General features: G+C 43.4%; 3 protein-coding genes across 7 annotated transcripts in view; 1 reads left to right on the top strand and 2 right to left on the bottom strand.

Annotated features, from left to right (window-relative positions):
• Window positions 1-1,643: 1,643 nt before the first annotated feature.
• On the bottom strand, window positions 1,644-11,472 carry LOC310811963 (metal regulatory transcription factor 1-like). 5 transcript variants are annotated; one of them, XM_083680334.1, is made up of 11 exons: window positions 11,155-11,472; window positions 9,478-9,935; window positions 8,211-8,449; window positions 6,824-6,955; window positions 6,426-6,499; window positions 5,144-5,277; window positions 4,956-5,027; window positions 4,232-4,289; window positions 3,517-4,115; window positions 3,031-3,097; window positions 1,644-2,763 (listed from the first exon to the last, which is right to left on the bottom strand). In XM_083680334.1, exons 2-11 carry the CDS (start codon window positions 9,919-9,921, stop codon window positions 2,423-2,425), a joined length of 2,160 nt encoding a protein of 719 aa, XP_083536460.1. In that variant the 5' UTR covers window positions 9,922-9,935; window positions 11,155-11,472; the 3' UTR covers window positions 1,644-2,422. The 5 variants fall into 5 exon arrangements, with proteins under 5 accessions (XP_083536460.1, XP_083536464.1, XP_083536462.1 ...); XM_083680338.1 differs by having other exon boundaries at window positions 9,478-9,674; XM_083680336.1 differs by having other exon boundaries at window positions 11,328-11,472.
• A 257-nt stretch (window positions 11,473-11,729) lies between these two features.
• On the bottom strand, window positions 11,730-17,949 carry sf3a3 (splicing factor 3a, subunit 3). The gene is made up of 17 exons (XM_083679933.1): window positions 17,756-17,949; window positions 17,468-17,515; window positions 17,254-17,306; window positions 17,052-17,157; window positions 16,192-16,264; window positions 15,837-15,928; window positions 15,533-15,615; window positions 15,155-15,293; window positions 14,932-15,000; window positions 14,777-14,844; window positions 14,060-14,167; window positions 13,892-13,961; window positions 13,505-13,669; window positions 12,803-12,913; window positions 12,510-12,600; window positions 12,310-12,365; window positions 11,730-12,041 (listed from the first exon to the last, which is right to left on the bottom strand). Exons 1-17 carry the CDS (start codon window positions 17,849-17,851, stop codon window positions 11,964-11,966), a joined length of 1,506 nt encoding a protein of 501 aa, XP_083536059.1. The 5' UTR covers window positions 17,852-17,949; the 3' UTR covers window positions 11,730-11,963.
• Window positions 17,950-18,950: 1,001 nt separating this feature from the next.
• Window positions 18,951-22,043, top strand: part of LOC310812400 (ubiquitin-conjugating enzyme E2 E2-like) — a 30,329-nt gene continuing 27,236 nt past the window's right edge. Inside the window, exons 1-2 of the mRNA XM_083680939.1 lie at window positions 18,951-19,073; window positions 20,510-20,707. Coding sequence (XP_083537065.1) covers window positions 20,517-20,707 — 191 coding nt within the window. The 5' untranslated portion in view covers window positions 18,951-19,073; window positions 20,510-20,516. The remainder of the gene's footprint in view (window positions 19,074-20,509; window positions 20,708-22,043) is intronic.

Genomic DNA, 22,043 nt, shown 5'->3' with positions numbered 1-22,043 from the left:
TGGTTTGTGGTGGTGAGTGACTTACTCTCTTCTTTTCAAATGGGTGCTGGTGAAACCACAGTGGTGATGGAGTCACTGTGGCTGTGTAACTCAAACGGAACAGAACAGTTATCTCTTAAGGTGTAACTCCTGAAAGTACAGTATACTTAAAGTGTACTGTAAAAGTACAGTATGGGTGTGTTTTCTGTCATTGATAGTCTATTGTTTCCTGTATTTCTTTCAAATGATGCTGAAAATTAAATGTAGTGTCTGTTTACTATTGGAACATTTTTGGTGTGTTTAAAAAAGGACACAAATAACATACATATCCATACTTTTTTGTTTTTCTCAAATAATCTTCATAATAAAGATTGTTTATCAGACCAGTCTAAGAGCCATTGGGTTGAAGATGCACCCAATGTGTGGTCATGGAGATTTGTTTAATTTCTCTTTCATTTCATAGGCTTTGAAATGATGCAGCCAGGTTCAGATTCTTAAGACAATCTATCAAGTTATCAATCAGAATCTGTTTAGACAGAACCTTGGCTACTACAGTTCTGTTCCATAAGGACTGACCCAGAGCCAATGCTGTGACAGCAGATTTACACCTGTAAGCCTTGTCTCTATAAGGACTAACATTATCACAGCTTCACATTACACAAATTAAATATCAACACAAGGCATTGGGCGCCGACATCACCAGGGAGATAAACAAACCCACCAGTGCTCACTGGCAAGTGCACTAAGTGTTTGCTCTGAGGTCAATTAGAAAGCACTGGGGCACATCGGATCCCCCCAGGACAGTCGAACCCCACGCTTTACTAGCTCTGCCCCCACAGAGGCTGTGCCCAAGCAAATCACCTGTTAACACCAGACGGGAGCGTTACAAATGTCATGCTTCAGATTGAGCCAGAGCAGCGTGCTCCTCATCATCACTGATCTTTAGTTTCAGGTGACAGACGCACTCGTACCTCAGAATGTCAACTCTTGAAGGGCAGTGTACTGTGAGAGAGAGAGAGAGAGAGAGAGAGTGCGAGACGAAAATAGGTTTTGACAAACGAGACAGCGGGAGACAAAGTTGTTGGCTTTCTCAGGAAGCCTGTTCATGCTTGAATCCGGCGTCGTCATCGCATATCGTTCCATTAGGCTGTCCTACGCCGAGGCGGGGAGAGGGAAAGAAGCGTCAGAGTAAACATGTTTTCCTCTCTTAACTCAAACGCAGCTTTAGAATATGAAGGTATTCCGAAAATATTGTAAATTTTTGACAGTTAAAAACTGGCAAAACCGGGACGGAGAGGAGAAATTAAATGCATCTGAAGAAGGCTGTAGGCTTGACTGGATGAGGAATGTTTGACGAGAGTTTAAGAGCACTTAAATACTGGCCATCCATTTAGCTCATTCAATAATGTAAAACAACTCAGGCCAAATATAGTGCTATTTTACAACAACAAAAAAGTCGTCCGTCTTTTTCAGAGCTCCGTCTGGCGCCTCATGCACTTAGCCGGTCCCCATGGAGGAGGTCCCATTTAATCACAAAGGTGTGTGAGTGAACAGACAACGTCCTGAGGTACCCCACCAGGATGGCACAATACTTACATGTGAAAAGATAAAGCTCATATTTGACAGCAATACGGATGATGAAAACAATTGACACAATTCACAAGTGACATTGATTAAAATTATATGTATCATGAGCATTATACAAAAACAAATATATGTTTTCTTTTTTACTTTACCAGGCTTAAGGGTCACATGAGCAGCGCCTGAGCCTGCAGTAACTGTATTTATATTGATTCTAAAAGATAATTCTGCATGTTCGGGAAACATGTATTCAGCACAAATTGTGAAAAAGTGCACTGCGAAGTATTGGACATGATCGTCTGTTTCGACAACACGCTTTTTCTTTCACTCTGTCACCCAAAATGTCAGCCTTTCAAGCGAGACACAAAATAAAATGGAATGATACGACTTGGATTTGTGCTTGAGTCACCAGTTTTACACATCTCCCGGAGGCCGCTGTTCTCTCCAAACTCATAATGGACTGTCACAAGACACATCATATATCAAAATGCACTACTGATAAATTGCATTCTCTAAATTGCATTTTCTCTATGTTACAGCGCACCATGGGATCGCTTTCTCTCCCAAAGGACTAGTCTGGTATCAGTTTATTGTTGGTTAAGGCTAGGGCTAGGTTAGGCTGACAGCTGATCCGAGGTTGTGTTGAACACATTTAGGTATACAAGGTAGTACACACACTCATGAATGAGCTCATCAATGACAGGATGTGATGTCATTCCACAACCCTCACACTCTCCCTGTCGCCAAAGTTCAAATCGTGCAGGGCTTCATCAGGTGGTTGGAGTCTCAGCTGCCCATTGCGCCTGTTCTGGCACACCAAGGTAACACTTTCTCCTGTTTCTCCGATGTTTGGTTTGAACCATCACTGGCTAGGAGGAGTCTGGGTGAGGCTAGGAGTGGAGGAGGGGAACTGGGGCAGTGACGGAGGTACGGGCGGTGGTTGAGTTGGAGGCTGCTGAGGTGGTGTTGCTGGTGGTGGCGGCGGCTGAGGGGACTGGGCGAGGGATGGGTCCTGGTTCTGGTTCTGGTTCTGGAGCTGCTCCACCAGGGCACCAGTGGGTTTGACAGGAGGGTTTCTGTCTCCCGCTGCGGCGGTGGCTGCGTTGGGGTCTCTGCAGGGGCACTGGCAATGGCACTGACAGCCATCCCCCTGCTTTATGATGATGACAGGCAGGCACAGGCCCATCTGCTGCAGAGCCGTCCCTACAGGACACGACAGGACAGACATACGCACCTGTCATCTAACAACACAACACTGTCACACCCACTACACTAGTCTTACAAATACTATCATGCAGCAATATAGAGTTGAAATGATCGAAATGTGGAATATTTCAAGAAGAGTTGAAATGATCGAAATGTGGAATATTTATCATCTATTTATGAATGTATGTCTGAATGAAACTCATACATACAGTGTAAAATACATTATAGATGTAACAGGATAAAAGATAAATCTCAGTTAATTACCCATGTTTTCTCCCACGGGTATGGTTGTGGTAAAAAATTGTTTCTGTACTGTGGTACCACTGTGTTGCTGAAATACAAAAAAGAGAGAGCATTTTGAGCATATCATCAACAATGAATGTCAATGCCTCATGGCAAAACATTGGAACTGTATAATTAAAAGCATTTGAAGGTCAGTGAACAGTTGCACTGGACGAAATCCAACAGGCAAACGATTGGGATTGAGAGGCCCTTTCTACATCCTAATTGAATGGCTTCACACACACAGCGCGAGTGAGGGCTTCATTAAAACAGAACAAAATAATGACATGATGTATCAATAGAACAGAAAAAGAAGAATAAAAAATGTGTTAATAAAGAAAACACAGAATTTAATTGATTTTTAAAAAAAATTAAAAAGATTTATAAATGACTTTGACATGGCACAGCTAAGAGAGTATATATATTATAGCATGAAGGATATATATTATGGCATGAAGGATGACTTACTGATTGCTGTGCGTCCTGAATCCCTGTGGCGCTGTTTAGAATCCACTGCAGGTTCTGGTCGGACATGGCTATTGGCTGGAGGTTGCCCTGGGTTTCCCCCACGGAGTTGAGCAGTTGTAAGGAAGAGGCCTGCAGGGCAGCACTGATGAGAGGCTGTGAGCCTGACAGAGCCAGGGCAGGGAGAGCTTCCGGTGGTAGGCTCTGGTTAGACGATTGGTCTGGTGGGCTCTGGTTGGATGACTGTTCCGGTGGGCACTGTTTGGACGACTGTTCTTGCAGGCCTTGGATGGACAACAGTTCTGTTAGGCTCTGGTTAAACAACTGTTCTGGTATCTCACAGGGATTATTATCAATAATCGTCTGACTGACAGCTACTGGGAGGGCAACAGAGCCAGGAGAGGTGGAGTCAGGGGTTGCAGGGCTGGTTAAGGTGAAGGCTGGAGATGTGTCCAGCAGGCCAGTGGTCAAGGAGAGGTGAGAGGAAGAGGAGGATGAAGAGGAAGAGGCCACGGTGGGGTTCCTCTCAGGTTCCATCACCAGGGGATCCGGCACAATGGGTGGAACCACGCTCTCTGAACTACTCGGATGCATCGACGTCTCTGGATATAATGGAGAGATAGAGAGTGTTAGAGCACCACCGAGCGAACACATGCCTTGTTGAGGCGAGAGACATGGGGTTTAACAACAAAGCAGTGGTGGTCAACAGAGAACTCACCCGCTGGCTGGTCCTTGTCCTGAAACATCAGCTCAAACATCAGATCCAGGGCGTTAGACTGCCATAGGGACAAGACGCACTGTGTTAGTCTTACAACAAAACACTTTGAGCTATAGCCTTAGTCAGAACAATCTATGAGTGCATGTATGTATGAAGGACTTAATTTGCCATCGGGCCGTATATTCATCCATCTACAGTGCCCTCCATAAGTAATGGGACAGTGAAGCGTTTTGAAGTCTGCGACCCATTGACCCCCACCAGACACCGGGTATCTTCTCTGGTGATGCTCTGCCAGGGCTGTACTGCAGCGATCTTCAGTTGTAGTTTTGTTTTGAGGCCTTTTTGCGGAAGATCTTGTCTTATCACATTCAATTGGATTTAAAGCTGAAGATTGACTTGGCCAGTCAAAAACTTTCCACTTTTTTGGCCCTGAAAAAACTCCCTAGTTGCTATGGCAGTATGTTTTGGGTCATTGTCTTACTGTATAAAGACTGATGAAGCATTTGCTTGCACTCGAGCAGGCAAGATGTTTCTGTACACTTCAGAATTCTTTCTGCTGCTGCCGCCAGCAGTTACATCAACAATTAAGAAAAGTTAGTCAGTTCTAGTGGCAGTACTTATGGAAGGCACTGTATATAACATGTATATTCAGCGTACTGTATATACTTATATATGCATATAAGTGTATTCATCTATAAGTAGAAAGAGGTACAAATCGTCTTACATGATTGTTGGGCTGAGATTCAGTGGACATCAGGCTTAGGTCACTAAGGCACGGGGACTGAGGATTTGCATCCTGTGTTTCCAAACACAGACATACAGTAGATGAGAGGGGGCAAGGCATATTGAGAGTAGATTTACAGATGAATTTAACACCAAAAACTTTTCAAACCCATTGTGGGGAGGACTCACTTCTGAGAGGGAGTGGTTGTGACTATGAGTTGAAGGCCCAGGCTGGTGCTCTCTCGTAGGATCCCTTAGGCTGACAGAAGAGCTGCCTGGGTTATCACAGTCTCTTTCCAGGGGGAGGAGAGGGGATGTGTCCCCTATGAGAAAACAAGACACACAAACACATCCACCATACAGACAGACAGCTACTAAATTTGGAGCAGACAACAGCCCCATAATTGTTTACAGCCCCATAAAATGTGAGTTGGTGTTGATTTGGGAAAGGTCATTCAAGTCCACAGGTCTTATTATCAAGGGACGAGGCAGAGGAAGTTAAATACTCTCAGCAATAAACAAACCCATGGATATGTTAATGAACAGTCATATCTTGACTCTGTGGTTGCAAAGACTTGTTCAAAGCCTTCGAGGCCTGTGGTTTTGGGGAAAAGGGCAAGGTGCTAATGCACTCTGAGAAGAGAACACCAAGTCCTGGTCACACATACAAGCAGAACAGCACAGTCCTTGTAGTGGAAACTTCCACCGTGCAAAAACAGCAGACAATGTTTGGTCAATGTTAGTCCACACACCTCTCCACTCACATTACCACACTTAATGGCTAACCAGTCCATTTAGGGCTCCCAGCCCCATGGAAGAGGGGGGCGAGGGAGGAGGAGGAGGAGGAGGAGGAGGTGGAGGAAAGAGTTGGTTGGGTTCTCTAATATCAGATGAAACCCTGAAAAGACAAATTACAGCGCCACTGTCTGAGCATGTGTGATCTCAGCACTTCACTGGATGTGGATAAATAGCCTCATCAGGATGTGCTGACAGGGCGCTTGGGGAATAAATGGGCCAATAAGAGGCTGGGGAGCTGAGCAGCGCGGAAGCCCTGGCTGGGCTAAAATGAACTCCAGTGTTTTCAACAGCGAGCGAGTCCTGAATCCTGACTCAGCGAAGGAAGCGTTACACCATTAAGAATACTCAATAAAGCCTAGCAAAAAGAATTGCCATACAATGTGACTGTATCTCTGTCAAAGGGTTCTTTCAGTACCCTCACTTTCAACCCTTTTCTGAACTGAAATGGTGTAAGTTAAGAGTCCAAGTTCGAGCAGTATCCTCTCAAGAGGGATGAGGTGAGACTCGGCAGGGGGGGCTGGTGAAGGTAGAAATCGGAGGACGGGCTCATTGTAATTCATGTAATGGAATCAAACACGGCAGATGAATTACAATGAGCCCGTCCTCCGATTTCTACCTTCACGAGCCTCCCCTGCCGAGTCTCACCCCACCCCTCTTCTCCAGGCATGCATACCTGTGTGTGCCAAGACATGGGCTCTGAGGTGGTCACTGCAGGGGAAGATCTTGTTACAGCCAAGATTGTCACACCTGAGGAGAAATTAACAAAGAGAGAGATGATATGGATGGACAACAAACCACACTGAAAACCTCCTCTATTCCATCACTCATTCTGACCTTCACAGCAGGACTGAGGTCTTTGAACCTCAATGGGACAACCCGATTAAATGAAAGGATAAATTAAATTAAATCAAAATGGTGGCGAGACATTAAGAGCTGAGCTACAGGGGAATGCTTACACGCTGAACAGCAGTATTTCAGTACTACATGAGCCTGGTAAACTGTTTTGATTTGGCTTCAAAAGGCTCTCAGTTCTCTCCCAGTTTAGACTGCCTGTCGGTGCTCTCTGCTCACCTGGATGGCCTCTCCTTGGTGTGTATGCGGAGGTGCTTCCTCAGGTCACTGAGTGTGGTGAAGTATTTGCTGCATCCATCAGACTCACAGTTGAAGGTATTCCCTGTATGCAGCCTCTGGTGGGCTTTTAGCCTGCAGACCAACACATTTCCTCAATATCATCATAATATTGCTAGTTTTGTTTTCTTTGCTTTTTTATATACCTTCCACAGTGTCCTTGGGTGTTTTGAAAGGCGCTTTCAAATTAAATATATTATTATAATATTTTCCAAACAATATTTTGTGATTCCAAGGGCCAGAGTTAAGGGATGGGATCATATCATACGGCCAAAACTAAAATGAAATCATTTCAAAGAGAAAAAGCTTATAGGTCATCTTAAAATCATTAAAAGGTTGGCGATGAATACCAGTCACACATGAATACCACATTCAATGTCAGTGAACCAGCCAAGAGGTGAAGCAGTGAACTCAAGAGCTCTGGCCTCAACCAGCACTTCCTCAGCTCCTCTCAGAAGTAGAGCTACTGGGGCAGTCTATGTTCATGAACCATGATGTGAGGAGGTTGTGGAGGTTGTGGTGAGGAGGTTGTGGTTGCCCTGAGGCCTTATCATGTGACCCTACTCCCACTCCTAACCTCTAGTACAGACATCAGCTGCTAGTGGGCTCATGAGGAGGAGACCAATTAATGGCCTTTGCTATGTGAACTCTACGTCGGTGTTCACATTTACATGACTCTCTACATATGCTGGGACAGCATAGCAACTCAACCAGAGAGAATGTGGGCTGGGGATTATCATAATGGGGTGTTAATTAGATTGACTGTAACACTAGTTAGTTACACAGACAAATGAGGTCAGACACTATCGATCCTTTGCACAGTCCTTCCTTCCTGTCAGCCCAATGGAATTAGACTGAGCCACACAGGGGACAATCACAGCAGCTGAACCAGCTCTCAAGTGTAATCAAAGAATGAATGAAAATATCCTGCACCGACAATAGGCCTACACAGTACAGGTACTCACCAGAGTCGGGTTAAAAATTGAAAAGCAGGGGGCGCTCAGTGGCGTAGCACACTAAGGCGCATACCATATCATCGCAAGGTCCCTGGTTCGATTCCGGCCATCGACATATCCTGCATGTCATCCCTCCTCTCTCTCTCACCCATCCTTCCTGTCAATCTCTACTATCTCTATCCCAATAAAGCAGAAATGCCCTAAAAATATATTTTAAAAAAATAAATAATAATAATAATAATTAAAAGAATTTAAAAAATTGAAAAGCATTTCCTTGATTTGGCAATGTGTCAGCAGAAAAAATAAATAAATGTAGCATTATATAGAATAACAACCGGGTTCATCTCAGGGTGTCATGCCTGAGGTGACGTCACCTGTAGAGTGTGTTGTACGCCTTCTCACAGCCCTGGGCGTCACACTCGAAGGGCTTCTCCTTGGTGTGGGCGCGTACATGGATTTTCAGGCTGTAGGAGGTGAGGAAGGCTTTGTCACAGCCCTGCTGGTTGCACACAAAGGTGTACTCGCCACGGTGCCTCTTCTGGTGGGTGCGCAGGTTCCCCGCCGTGCTGTAGGTCCGAGGACAGCCCTCGAACAGACACTGGTAGCGTTTCACCTTTCAGAACAGACGAGAAGTCGTCATTTATATAAATTATCTCAAAATAACTGAAGACAGTATAGGCTGGACATCTGCTCTAGATGTTTTCTTACATTGAGTCTAAAAGTAAACGTATTGATTCACATGGGTTGCAAGAGGCTGAAACGAACCATGTACGTTGAACCGATCACATTTCTGAATGTGATCAAGGGGGAAAGAGTGGAGAAGTTAAGTTGGAGGAGGGAGACATTCATCTCGTCATGACATTTGCAAAGACCTTGAAATGTAATGACTCAAGTCCCTGGAGATGGGAGGCTGATGATGGCAAACAGAAGCTTCACAGCTAGTTCCGTGACTGGCCCAAAACCAATTCCCTCTCCTGTCTCTTTCCCTCACTCAGTGACTTCATCATAAAAAGTTTGCTTTTCACCTTCACCAATACAGTGCTTGCTAGCACAGTCTATTTTCTGTTGGCAATGACTCAATTAGGATATCTTATTCCCCCATCCTGAAGTCTCTTTCGGTATTATATTTCATAGAATGTAAGGCATTCTTGCAACAGTTACGCACAAAGTGTGTGTGTGTGGTGTGTTGGTTTCATCAACCCCCTTACAAATTATTGTTGTAAGGTTGTTTTTGATGGAGGTTATGAGTCTCCATCTATCTATAATTGGAAGATTATTCAAGCTAACCAGGCACATTAGAGAAAATGTGGGAATGAGAAATTACATCTATCCTCCTCAAACTCCACGAACAGCCTGGGCTGGTGAGGTGTAATGGATGAGGGTGTTTTCTGACAATATGTCTCATAAATACTGTAGGCCTAATGTACATACTCAGATATTCACTGTAAAATATAAATGAGTACTGGCACCTAAAATGAACACTTTTTCATTCCACTTCTAGCACTGAGAAATAACAGAGTGGTGTTCAGTAGACTACATGAAACAGAATAAAACATTCTGAAAGAGAATAGGCACACTACCATCTAAATACTAATGTTCCTTTTCAAGACGTACTATGACCCTGCTATGACCCGGGCTTACCTCTGTGTGCTTGGTCTCTGGGCACTCTGAGTGCAGGGTGATGGTGGCCCCCTCGATGTGCCTGGGCATGATAGTGGAACCAGGGTAGATGGTGAACTGGATCTGGTCTGGGGAGATGGTGTGGTGGACATAGCCCTGGGACAGGTCCTCCTGCCAGTGGTCCCCCATGCCAGACCAACCGTCACCTCCTTCACAGCCTTCAGATAAGAACATCATCAATGTGTCCTCCTCTTCCTCATCCATGCCATCACCGCTGGTACCCACGGGGTCTTGTTCAATAAGCACTGTTGTTCTGTCATAGACTGTGTTAACACCCAGCGGGAAGGGTGATAGTACGTCACTGCTGAGGGTTGCCTTCTGCTCAATGTCCTCCTCTTCCTGCAGTTCCAACTTTTCCTTAACCTCCTCCTCAGAGTGCATGGCTTCTTTGAACTGCTCATTCATTCTAAAAAAAAATACTATAGAAAGGGACAGTGACTTACTATAACAGGACCCGAGCAGACAAGAGGAGAGACAATCTATGAAGAATTGTCAACTACGATCTGAACATTGCAGAAAGACAACTGAATTGGTCTATTTCTCTGACATGTCGGGTGGCTGGCTTGGTACGCGAAACATATAAGTATGCGCGTCACAAATGCTGCAATTTCCTTTCTCACCTGCCTAAAAGTTCAGTATCGCATGCAAACTCATCAGAACTAATGCAGTCACGAAAACTAGAGTAATATTGCCGGTAGAATGTCTTCCGCTTCGCGCATTCCCCCGTGGTATATTGCAACATTCCGTAATCGGCCTGTGTGATGGCCCGAGCATAGAGCTATAACACTAGAGTGCGTACTCCCCTGTATTAATTGTGATTAGAAGCGCCATGTAGTCAATTTTCTTCATCTTCTGTGTTTTGAGGGGGCGCAAATCCAATGTTTGTAGTTCACTGTCACCTGCTATGCTGCAGTGTTCGCTTGCGTAGTGTTAAAACAGCTCTAGTTGCAGTTCTATAATTAGCCGGTGCCTTCTCTAGTATTACATCTCTATGGGCAGAGTTTGTCCCCGAGGTTACTTCTCTTTTCCAGCTTCCTCTATCCCTTCCGATTCGCGTCCAACACGTGATATCAACCCTCAAGAGCACCATCTTGTGGAAATTGTGCAGAATATTACTTCTCTCAGGCTCAGACGGACTACACTTTATTCAGCTAAAGGTAACACACTTGAATCGTTAAATAAACTTGATCCTGCAGGTGAAAAAACATAACTACAACCATACCTGCAGTGTTCCCTCTATGCTCAACTCAGCTGCTAGTGTCGCTGAGCTAATGAGCTAGCCGTCCCTATTAGGAGGTCTCTGTTGTGTGATGAGTAATGTTGGGTGAGCTGGGTATTCCATGGGAGAAATAAACATCTAATAAATCTAACTTGTTAAGTACCCCCCCGGTGGAACATAACGATTGTATGATTAGTCCCTGGGGAGACTCTTAGCCCAGATCAGGAACTTTAACACTCCTAGCTGCCATTTCAACAAGCCTCGTTATGAAAGGCTTGCTACTAATACGGAGCACTGTTAATGTGTTCATGTGAATTATCGCTCAGTGAAACTTCTGTTAATTATAAGTACTGTCATGTTTGTATCTGTTTATCAGGATCACTGCTCTATCAAATCATAGATATACATTTCAGACTCACCTGAAATGTAGTTCGCTCAGTAGTTTCATTCCTTTTCACCTTGCTCATATATTTTTCTTAATTTATGTGTTATGTGTCCTCGTCATGTTGGCTAACCAATATTTTACGTCAGTCGCCATTTCACAGCAAAAGTTATAACACATGAATATTAAAGATAAAAAAACAAAACTCACTATTTACCAATCCATCTCATACAATATAAATGTCTCATTCATTTACGGCCACCTCAAACTAACTAACTTCATGTTCATTTTGCCTACCAGACAGTAGGAGCTATCAGTTATCAAGAAACAATATTTCTAGACTACCTTTCTCTCACTCGCTCTCTACTATTCACAATCTTCCCGTCCGTCTTCCTGGTGACGGCAAGGGGAGGAACAAGTCCTCTAGGCTTGGGGAGGGCCGAACACACCCTCTCCCAAGTCTAAACAGTGTCCACAAGGGTTAAAACCTCTCATAATAAAACAGGATAGGACGAATAAGATTTTTAGGACACTGTGACAGGTGCCCCTCTCAATCATACACACAGTGGAAGTGTACCATGAACAGGCAGGAAGAACGATGGGAGAAACAACAAATAGTACTCAAATTTATTACTATAAACAATGACAGGATAATTTCAAAACGTTGTCAAACGGAGGAATAGCGGACTAAAGATTCAATTAAAACAACATCACATGTTACAGTTAAAGATTCAGGAGAATAAAATGAGAGGGGGAAAAAATAATTGATTCAACAGGACGTTCTTCGGGGGTGATCATTTCTGTGTCTTGTGTCTTAACGCTGCTTAGTTTTGGCTCATCTCCACTCTACAGTAGACCCTGTCTCTTCAGATCCTCGTATGTCTTCTTGTTGACCACGTTTCCAATGGAGTCCTCGTACTCCTCCTGGAAAAAAAAATCAATGAATGAAATGAGCTCATGGTCAGATCACGTTGTTTGACCGAGAGTGCTAAATACGCCAACCCTGAGCACCTCATTAAAATACTACCACTGTGATAACATATATAATAACGATCTATGATTGACCGTTGTCATTCATATTCATGTCTCGTGTATTTCTACTAAACCTCATACAACATAATAGAATCATTAGCGGTTAGATTTGAAAGCATGCTGTGAATTTAAACTGAATTTAAACGTTTTCGTGACTCACCTCTGTGTCTGGCTGCCACCTCTCTGATGCCTTCTGTGACTTCAGCTTTGACCACACTAGTTTAAAAACAAAGATATTATCAACAACCAGTATTTGTCCCCTTTAAACATTGCACACTTATATGACAAAGTAATTTGTATTCAAATTGGTAGTTAATTTTTTGTCCTTGCTCAACTTGTTGCCATTACAAAAGTACTTACGAGAGACAGCGTCCTCAATCTGGGTGACGTTGGCAAAGTGGGCGGTGTTGGGGATTCCCAGACAGCGCATGCCATGGGCATGACGCCACTCCTAGAAAGGAGAGAACATGTTAGATAGAAATATCACAAAATCTATCTTTAAATAATCTTTATTAGGATATACTATGATGATGTATAATTTAGCCTTTATAATACACAAGCATGTAATGTATTGTTTCTGTATTATAAGGGGACATTATTTCATCACAACAACAACAATCCATCCTAGGATTCAAAAATTTAAAGGGACGTACTGCAAAGTGCCTCTGGAAGGCTTTGGGTCCTCTGTATGTGTAGTTTCCACAGATCTCACAGTTGTAGTTGATGTTCAGACCATGGAGTTTGTACAGCCAGTATGGTATAGGCTAGAGAGAAGAGAGAGGAACACGGTGTCAGTAACTGTACAACAGTGGAGGCTGGTGGAGGTAGAAATCGGAGGACGGGCTCATTGTAATGCATTGAATGGAATGACGCGAGGCATGGTATCAAACGTGTGTTTCCCCATTCCTCATTCCGTTCCATGCATTACAATCTGGCCAAGTATCTTTGCACATACAGGAAATTGACTTGGTGAGGTTGGTGCATAAGACATAAAAAACAACAACATATAAGCAAAATATTAACAAATAATTTACTAAATAGCAATATATTAACAAAATAGCAAAAAAGAAAAACTTTACAAAATAGAACAATCAATTTTGTAGGCTGTGCGAGGCTATGAGGCTAGAGGCTGTGAAATGGGTATGGGGCAGGTACACTATAAATTAGAATAAATATAAATAAATATAAATTACACTGTCAGTGCATTGTGTGTGTGTGTGTGTGTGTGTGTACAATGAACCCGTCCTGCGATTTCTACCTCCACCAGCCACCATGGCTGTACAGTGTAAACATGACTAGCAGCACCAAGGCACAGAGTATTACAGGACCAAGGGTTTTAGGGCCTGCCACTGCACCTTGCCGTCCCAGCCCAGGGGCAGGTTCTTGGGGTTGTAGATGATCTCATTGTCCTCGTCTTCACTCTCACTCTCGCTGAGCTGCTCCTCCTCTTCCTCCTCGCGCTCCTCTCCCGTCCGGGCCTGCTTCCTCTGCACGTTCTCGTGGGTCAGCTGCCTCTGCTCCTAAAGGACCATGGACATGTAGCCACAGTGAGCCACTTTACTCCTGAGAGAAGCACTGTAAACGATCTGGAGAAAGATACTGCTCTTTGGGTGCCAATGGGCTCTCTCTCTCCCAAACCAATGCAATGGCTATTCACCCAGGATACACAGGCATACAGAGTGAATGTTAATCAAATACCTCACTTTGTGAAAATACCCAAGATGTTGGCAGTAGTCACTTACCCCCAAGATTTCCACATACTCATAAATCTGAGCTTCCAGGAAGGCAATTTCTTTGTTACGCTCTGTGTCTCTGGGGAGAGAGGAAAATGGTTGTTAGAATTGTTATTGTTGTAAGTGATCACATAGGACACACAAACAAAAACATATGCAGTGTAAAATAGCACATACTTTTTGGGTCCTTTGGATTTAGGGTTCTTGGCAAACAGGGAGGGATCCAGAGACTCCAGGGATTGGCCTTTGGTACTGAACAGCCTTTGAGCCCGCTCCTCCAGTGTTCTGGTGGAACAAATAAGACACATTGATCCACTCAGTCATCTGATCACACTACGGCTTTGATTCTTAACCCTGACCTGACGTGACCGACTGGTTCGGGCCTGAATTAATTCATTACATAGGTATGTCGTATTTTAACAAACAAAAGTTGCCGCAGCGGGAGACTGGAGTTGCCCGTGAACAACTCGGTTACACTGCCACCCGCAAAAACGTTACAAATGTTAGAAACTCGATATCTCCATTCGTTATCAATATTATTGACGTGAAGATGTCGGGCTCAGGCCAGGTCAGGCTTGAACTGTCACGCCTGATCAAAGCTGGACCAGAATCTCAAAGGAATGTTCAAAGGAATCTCAAAGGAATGGACCGGAATCTCAAAGGAAGGTTTCCAACATCTTGTGGAATCAATGCCACGAAGAACTGAGGCTGTTTTGAGAGCAAAGGGAGGCCCTACCCAGTATTGGTATAGTGTTCCTAATAAAGTTCTCAGTGAGTGTACAGACCACTATTTTATCTGGTGTGTCATTAGATTTCATCATTCTAATTACAATGACATTTAGTCTAATTAAATTCACATGGTTACTTATTTTGAATTTGCTCTTAAATGCTTACCCTCCACATTTAAGTCCAAGAGCCATCAGGGCAGACTTTAATCTGTCCAGACCCAAGGATGCCAACTCCTGTGGGAGAGAGAGAGAATCATATAAACCAGTGCCATCTTGGTAACTCCAAATTAAATGGTATGAGCATATTAGCATAAGTCTTACCTCCCAAGAGGAGAAAGCAGAAAGGTCCAAATGGGCGCCAGAATGGGTCAGAGCACTGCTAGTCTCTTTCTAAAACACAAGAAAAAAAATAAATAAATAGAAAATTCAGCCAATTTAGAGAGTGAGATACGAAGAGGACTCCCAAGTGCATTTATTGACAACGTTTAGACTCTCAGGACTCCCATTAGGCCCATGGACTTGGTTCTCAATCAGGAACACTCACTGGCCAGCCTGGAAAAGTTCCGATGTCCCACTTCTTCTCAAACTCTCCCAGGACTTTGCCGTAGAGCTCGTTCTGGTCCAGCAGGGGCTTGACTCTGTCTGTGTAGTCCTGGAGGTACTCCAACAGCATCTCCAAGTATCTAAAACACAGAGTCACAGCATCAGCCAAGCTTGTGGAGGAGGGGGATTCAAAAGGGCACCTTCTTTTAAAGAGTTAAGAATGTCACTATAGAGTAGAATGTGTTTCATGCTCTAAAGTTGTACAAGGACAAATTAAGCGTTGGAGGAACAACCTCACATATGTCCGCTCGACACACGAAACTGCTAATAATCGACATTTGACCCAACACATCTCGAGCAGCATGCTTTTTGTGCTTACTTTTTGTACTCTGCATTCTTCCTGTCTTTGGAGATATCGAACAGCTGGTCAAACGACGACAGATAGGTGATGTACTCCACTTTCTGAAATGGAAAGAGTAGAAGGGAGGCGATAAGTCAAATGTTATCTTTAGTGGAAAAGGATGTGGGTTCCTGCTGGGACCATATATACGATATGAAAAATGGATGCACTCACTGCAATGAAAGTCGCTTTGGATAAAAGCGTCAGCTAAATGGCATATATATGTATGTATGTATGTATGTATATATATATATGTGCTTTTTGATCCCACATCACAACTTACATCTGCACCCTTCAGGTTGGTGAACTTCAGATAGCAGTCATGGAGGTCGAGGTAGCGGCCGTAACCCTCCTCGTCACTGAACTCCACAAGGTCTAGAACAATTACACAGATTTCATTATTAATATAAAAAATTATTGTTATTTGTAAAAATGTTATATTATGTATAAAGCTCTTTTCATTATACAATAACAATCTCAAAGTGCATAAAAAAGCAAAACCAACATATATAACCATATCATAAAAGCAGCAATCCAAGTCTAGGAGGGAGGTCTTTATAAATAAACACATCCATGCAGGGCCTGACAGTGGAATAAAGCTGCTGGAGTTTGACAGCAGATTCAGTATTTTTACTCACTTTGTGCCTCCTCAGTGGGGTTCTCTCTGGCCTTAATCAGCTCATCAAACTCCATGGACATCGGCACGCAGATCTGAAACAACAACAACAACATTGACCTAATTTATCTACTGCTGGGGCCAGTTGCACCAGCTTTGTGTAAGATCAAACTTAGCCTAGTAATAACTGAAGTATTTACTAAATTCAGATGTAGACATACATTTATACACTCTTACTAACAAATGGTTGATAATGGAAATGATGTGAAAACTGTTTATAACATTAATATTATAAAAAGGTTATTCATTGTGCACACACAGTTTGCATTTGAATTACCTGACCAACTAACTAGCACTGTAACCATAGTGATAGGGAATATTCCTTTGATTAGTCATTGGCTACAAGGTGATTCTTCTAAACAACTTACTAGTTAGTAATTTCCTAAGTATGTGTAGTGCAACCCAATTCAGTAAACCACTAGTTTTAAACAAACTAGTATCGACTAGGGACATAGTAAAGACTTTCTGACATACTCCTTTTAAGCACAGAGAGAGGAACACATCCTGAGGAACGCAATTGAGCTGAAACGTTGGTGGTGAATAAATGCCACTGGAATGAGAATGTGCGACTTTACTTTTCAGGACATTTTATGCATAGGACGACAGATTCACTTTACTGTCATAATGATTCACTCTAACGTAGTTTAACACCTGATATGACGCTATAACTACAGTACCACTGTAAGTGCCGCTGTTTACAGTACGCACGTACCTCTCCACCTATACAGCTAATTCCTGTCCCTCCTTAACTCTTGCCCGTTTACAGAACGAGCTAAGTTACCCTCCACGCATGGGCAGAAAACAATTATTAAGAATGATTACCTCATTAGGGTGCTTCCTGTGGAACTCCTTTATCTGTTTCAGTCTGTTGTAGAACTCTGCAAATTCGTTTGGTCCTGAAATGGCATTGAGTTCATCCTTTCTCATACTGTTAAGAGAAAAGGCGACAATATTTCATGTTATACAGTGGCTGCCTTCGACAATACCTTACCATGGTCAGACAGGCACACAAATGCAAGCTTACCCATCTTTGTCTTCATAGGACTCCCTTATATTTGAGCTCACTTCCATGAATCTCTGGATGGATGAAAAAAAGTCATTATGAACCATCTGTGGCATAATGAATGTTCAAGAGAATGATGCGTTGTACCAGTGTTGGTAATTATACAAGAGACATATGAGATAGGAGTGGGTGGCATATTTCTGTAACATTATAATGCACAACCGTTGCAACTTACATCCAACATGGCTCTGGTTCGATGGTCGGAGTTAATTTGATCGCGTAACTGTTTAGAAAGAAAGACAAATAAATTACACTTGTGATTGTGTTGCTTGTTGAGGACCGAGCCTTTGCTAAGTAAGCGCCATTCTATCCTTCTGATCAGTAGTGCCTAGTCAAGATAATAAGTTGTCTGAACTCTTACGCAAAGCCAAAACGTTACACTAGCAACCCTCTTTTTGACAAAACATCGCTTGAATGAGCTCCTGTATTTATGCATTAGCCAGCTAGCCATAATGCTACATACCGTGCTTTTCTTGTACATTATTTCTTTTGTTTTGGCATCCATCAGTCTTTCTTTCTCTTCATGGTAGCGACGCTGCTGTTCTAAAATTGACTCCATTGTTAATGTTTGCGAATAAAAAAAACAGAAATAAGACGAACTTGCACAATGAATTCCACAAAGTGCAACTTCGACAACGTTTATTTTTCAATGGCGCACGTTATGGCGGAAAGGAAGTAGCTTGGTCCGCTGTTATTGCCCGTGTGAGGAAACGTCATCCCAGTTATTATGGTTCCACGTTAAATGAGTGTTGCAAGGCAGACATACAGAGACAGACAGTCAGACGTCCAAAGTCTGTGATAGATAGATAGATAGATAGATAGATAGATAGATAGATAGATAGATAGATAGATAGATAGATAGATAGATGATAGATAGATAGATAGATAGATAAAGAGATAGATAAAGAGATAGATAGATATGAGAGAGAGGGGGGGGGGGACACACAAGAGACACAGAGACAGAGTTATGTATATCACTGAATGAGACAGAGACAAACAAAAACATAAAGGACTGCCCATACACGTGTAATAGGTAACAGACCACCCCTCCCACCCCCTGTCACGTAGGGGGATCATCATTGCAGATGTCACCATAGGTTAAATTGTTGTTATTAAGTTATCGTATAGGTGATGTCGAATTATAGATTTATGTGTTGATCAATAATTGTAATAATTGTTTCTGTAGGCTTCAGCAGTGCTCTTTATGGTCACCAAAACGCACCTGGACACCCCTCACTGTGGAGAACAATGGGTCTGACAAAGACACAATAATTGTGTCAACGATTCCCCCTCATTTATGTTTTAATTCACCTTATATTGTACAATTAAAAATACTGTAATGGGCTATCAAATACAGTAGAATAAGTCTCTCCTGACAAGCCAAAACACAATTCTGCATCCTCTACATTCTATCCTCAGCCTATATTGTTTTGTGATGAGAGAGTTTAGGATTTAGGTAAATGTTTCTTGAATCGGGTATTTCTATCTCTGTTTATGACATGCAATAACATTGTAGTATACTTCATCACTACGGGTCTACCGCACATCATGGGATACACTCTTTTGCGCGCACTCGCACAGCCCTATCCACAAAAAAAGAGCTCGCGCGCGCTCAGAGGCGGTCCGGTTGTCTCACATTCTCTCGCAGTCTGAGCGGATAACGAAAGGGAACGGGGAACCAGAACGAACGAACGAACGAACGGCCGAGCATACACGGAATATACTTCGGGGTTGATAACAGATTGTGTGCGTCGACCGCCGCGCGTCAAGTAGCCTAATTGGTAGGTAAACATGTTTTCTTTCAAACACTGTATTTGCACATTGAAAGTAATGTTTAAAGAGTCAATGGCCCGAGAACGATATATCCAGTGAGGGGGCTGTGGGGTGTTCGCGTCTTTTGTGCTGAGACATATCTTAATGTGGTGGTCACCAGGAAGCTCCACAGCTGTATTTCACGCAGTCTTTTGGTACCTAGTGTCTTGAATGTACACCCTACAAAGACGTTGTTATATCTAGGATCCGCTCTTCGAGTAGGGACAAGGGCGCATGAGGTTTCTCCGATTACCTTTGGGGTGCTAATTTTAGGCCTCTTCCATTACGGGTGCATGCGATTTGACGCCTGCTCACCCTTCGGTGTTTTGTATCAGGTGTTCTGACAGCCCCGCGTGACAAGGGAGATTATTTACACAACAAAAGGAAGAAAAAGAAAGTGCGCCGCTTATGTGTTGTTATGGTTGTGAGGGAAAAAAAGAAGAGCAAGGGGACGCACTATAGCTATAACTTTTAAGCTGTTATTACGTTACTCGAAGGCTGGAAAAGTGTCAAGGAAAGTGGATGTTGAGTAAATTTTTGTTACATTATTGTTAGGCTCTATTGGCGCCCATGTATCCCAATGGCTTTGTCTCAGGCTACATCTAATTGGTCGATGCAGTCGACCTCGTTTACCTCTGAGACCTAACCTAAAAAGAAATATGAATTAGTGGACTCAATGCACTGGTTACACGAAAGTTGTTTTTCTTTTTGCAGGTAATGAATTGACACAGTTTTAAATCATTGACCCATTTTAAATCACTGTATCAGAAGAAACAATCATGCGTCCTGTACATCCAGTTACTTCTTACATGTCAGTGCATTCCCAGTACATGTTCACAATTAAAGAGTGCGTGGTAAATTCTGTCTGTACTTATGCTGATTAGATGTCTGTCCTGCATGCTCTTTCTGGAATGTGATGCCCATCTGCTCCCTACAATAGACTCCCACAGTTACCCAAAACAACTACTTCTCATTCCCAGAATGTACTAAACGGGTTCACCTTGAGGCTCATACGGTATGATGGGAAATTGGATTTCATGAATGCGACCTTGCAGCTGGGGCTTTGATTATAGACTTTAGTGCAGGGGGGGTCGATGGGGACTTGCCTTATTATGATGTCCTTTAAAAGACCTGTGACGAGGAACAGTATTTAATTTGTTTGATAACCTCTGACAATTTCCAATACTGTACTTCTAACATAATAGACCCTGATTGAAGGACAACCGCAAAACCAGCAGGGCTTAGACCTTCAACTGTATGCGTTACTGTAAGGTCCAAGGAAACAGTCCACTGACCTGTGTGTGTGTGTGTGTGTGTGTGTCTGTGTGTGTGTGTGTGTGTGTCTGTGTGTGTGTGTGTGTGTGTCTGTGTCTGTGTCTGTGTGTCTGACCGTCTGACCGACCAGAACAAGGATGTCTAGTGAGGTGCAGCCGAGGCCGGACGACAGTCCCAACACCAGTGGGGGCAGCTCAGATGCAGAGGTGAGGGAGATGGCCCCTCCGGAGCAGGGCCAGGAGAGGGAGCGAGATCAGACACAGCCCAAGAAGAAGGAGGCCAAGATATCCAGCAAGACCGCAGCCAAGCTCTCTACCAGTGCCAAGAGGTTTGTATACATTGCCAAATATATACATTATCATATTTAGAATCCAATTCGGGTGTAATGTTGGATCACTGGCATGCCAATTTCAGAGCCAGTATTTGACTTCATATCCAATCTGTTGAAACGATAGTGATTCATCTGCACCTTGAAGCAATGCACGTTGTGCTTCCAGTGCCTACTGAGATCATTAAATGCTGTGGGCCATTACAGAAAACAAAGTGTTTGGTCACAGCGCCCTTGCATGAATGTAAGGCTTAGGCGCTACTTCTGTAATTGGCCCTTTTCCCCTTGGATTCCCTTGTTCATTGCACCATCCACTCTCTCAGCCTCACTAGTCAAAATGTGCCACCTCAGGAAAAAAAAACATTCCAGATAAAATTACCCGGCGCACAGTCAAGCCGAGAATGACTCCATAACCATGGCGATTGTATTACAGGCCCCCCTTGCAAAATATGTCCTTTTTCCTCCCTCGAGTGAGTGAGGGCGCAGTAATTTCCCATCTGCATCATCATAACCAGAGAGTTTTTAATATCAATACAAGCGCAGAGGAGGTTTCTGCTGTCGTTTGGCTGTTCCCCGGCTCCCCGCGGTGTGTTGCCTGTCAGAGCTCCTCTGTGGTGTGACATTTGGAGAGGAATGAGCCAGCGGCAGCGAGGATGACAGCAAAAATGAACAAAGGGACCACCTGAAGTTCACTCCCACTCGGGGTAGTGGCGGGGTGCATTTCTCCGATGCCGTTCTGACGCTTCCCCTCTCCTGATTTGGAGGGATGCTTGTCTTTTTTAACCCCCCCTTGGCGTCAGAAATCATCTTTTTATGTCGCCTAACTAACATGCATCACTACCAATAAGAGTAAAAGATTCATTTTTCATGGTATCTCTTAAAATCTGCGGGGTTATTGTGTGAGAGAATGATCGGTCTCAATAGTGTTGAAGTGAGAGTAGCTCAGCAAGATTGTCTCAGTGTGTGAGTGGAGGAGTCTTTATGGCTAGGTAACTGATTGTAAACTATGGCACCTAGCTGTGGGATTCCTTGAAGCATGTCATTGGCATAGTCATGTAATGAGCACTTACCGGCAGTGACATTTGACTCCTGCCCTCTCTACTCACTAAGCCTTTGTTTATGTGCTCAGCTCTGATAGGTCCATGGAAATGTTAACAACAGGTACCAGAGAGAGGAAGAGGGAAAGAGAGAGAGGGAGAGGGAAAGAGAGAGAGAGAGAGAGAGGGTTAAATCAGCTGCAGAATGAATTTATCCAGATACCAAATATGATTCTGTTACCCTTTTGACATCAATATAAATTGACACACGCCTAGTAAAATACGGCAGAAGTTCAGCG

The sequence above is a fragment of the Argentina silus genome (assembly GCF_951799395.1).
Source record: "Argentina silus genome assembly, chromosome: 11".
Lineage (NCBI taxonomy): Eukaryota > Metazoa > Chordata > Actinopteri > Argentiniformes > Argentinidae > Argentina > Argentina silus.
Note: the sequence above shows the minus strand (reverse complement) of the source record. Positions and strands in the feature narration are given on the sequence as shown.

Bases quoted from the DNA above. Each gene is read 5' to 3' on its own strand.
- sf3a3 (XM_083679933.1), bottom strand. From the start codon at position 17,851: ATGGAGTCAATTTTAGAACAGCAGCGTCGCTACCATGAAGAGAAAGAA. The intron at 16,265-17,051 runs GTAATCATTCTT...TTGTTGTTTCAG, and splicing joins ACAGGAAGCACCCTAATGAG to ATCTGCGTGCCGATGTCCAT. The intron at 15,294-15,532 runs GTAAGCACAAAA...TCTGTGTTTTAG, and splicing joins AAGAATGCAGAGTACAAAAA to ATACTTGGAGATGCTGTTGG.
- LOC310811963 (XM_083680334.1), bottom strand. From the start codon at position 9,921: ATGAATGAGCAGTTCAAAGAAGCCATGCACTCTGAGGAGGAGGTTAAG. The intron at 3,098-3,516 runs GTAAGTCATCCT...TTTGTATTTCAG, and splicing joins TTCAGGACGCACAGCAATCA to CAACACAGTGGTACCACAGT. The intron at 2,764-3,030 runs GTAATTAACTGA...CGTGTCCTGTAG, and splicing joins ACCCGTGGGAGAAAACATGG to GGACGGCTCTGCAGCAGATG.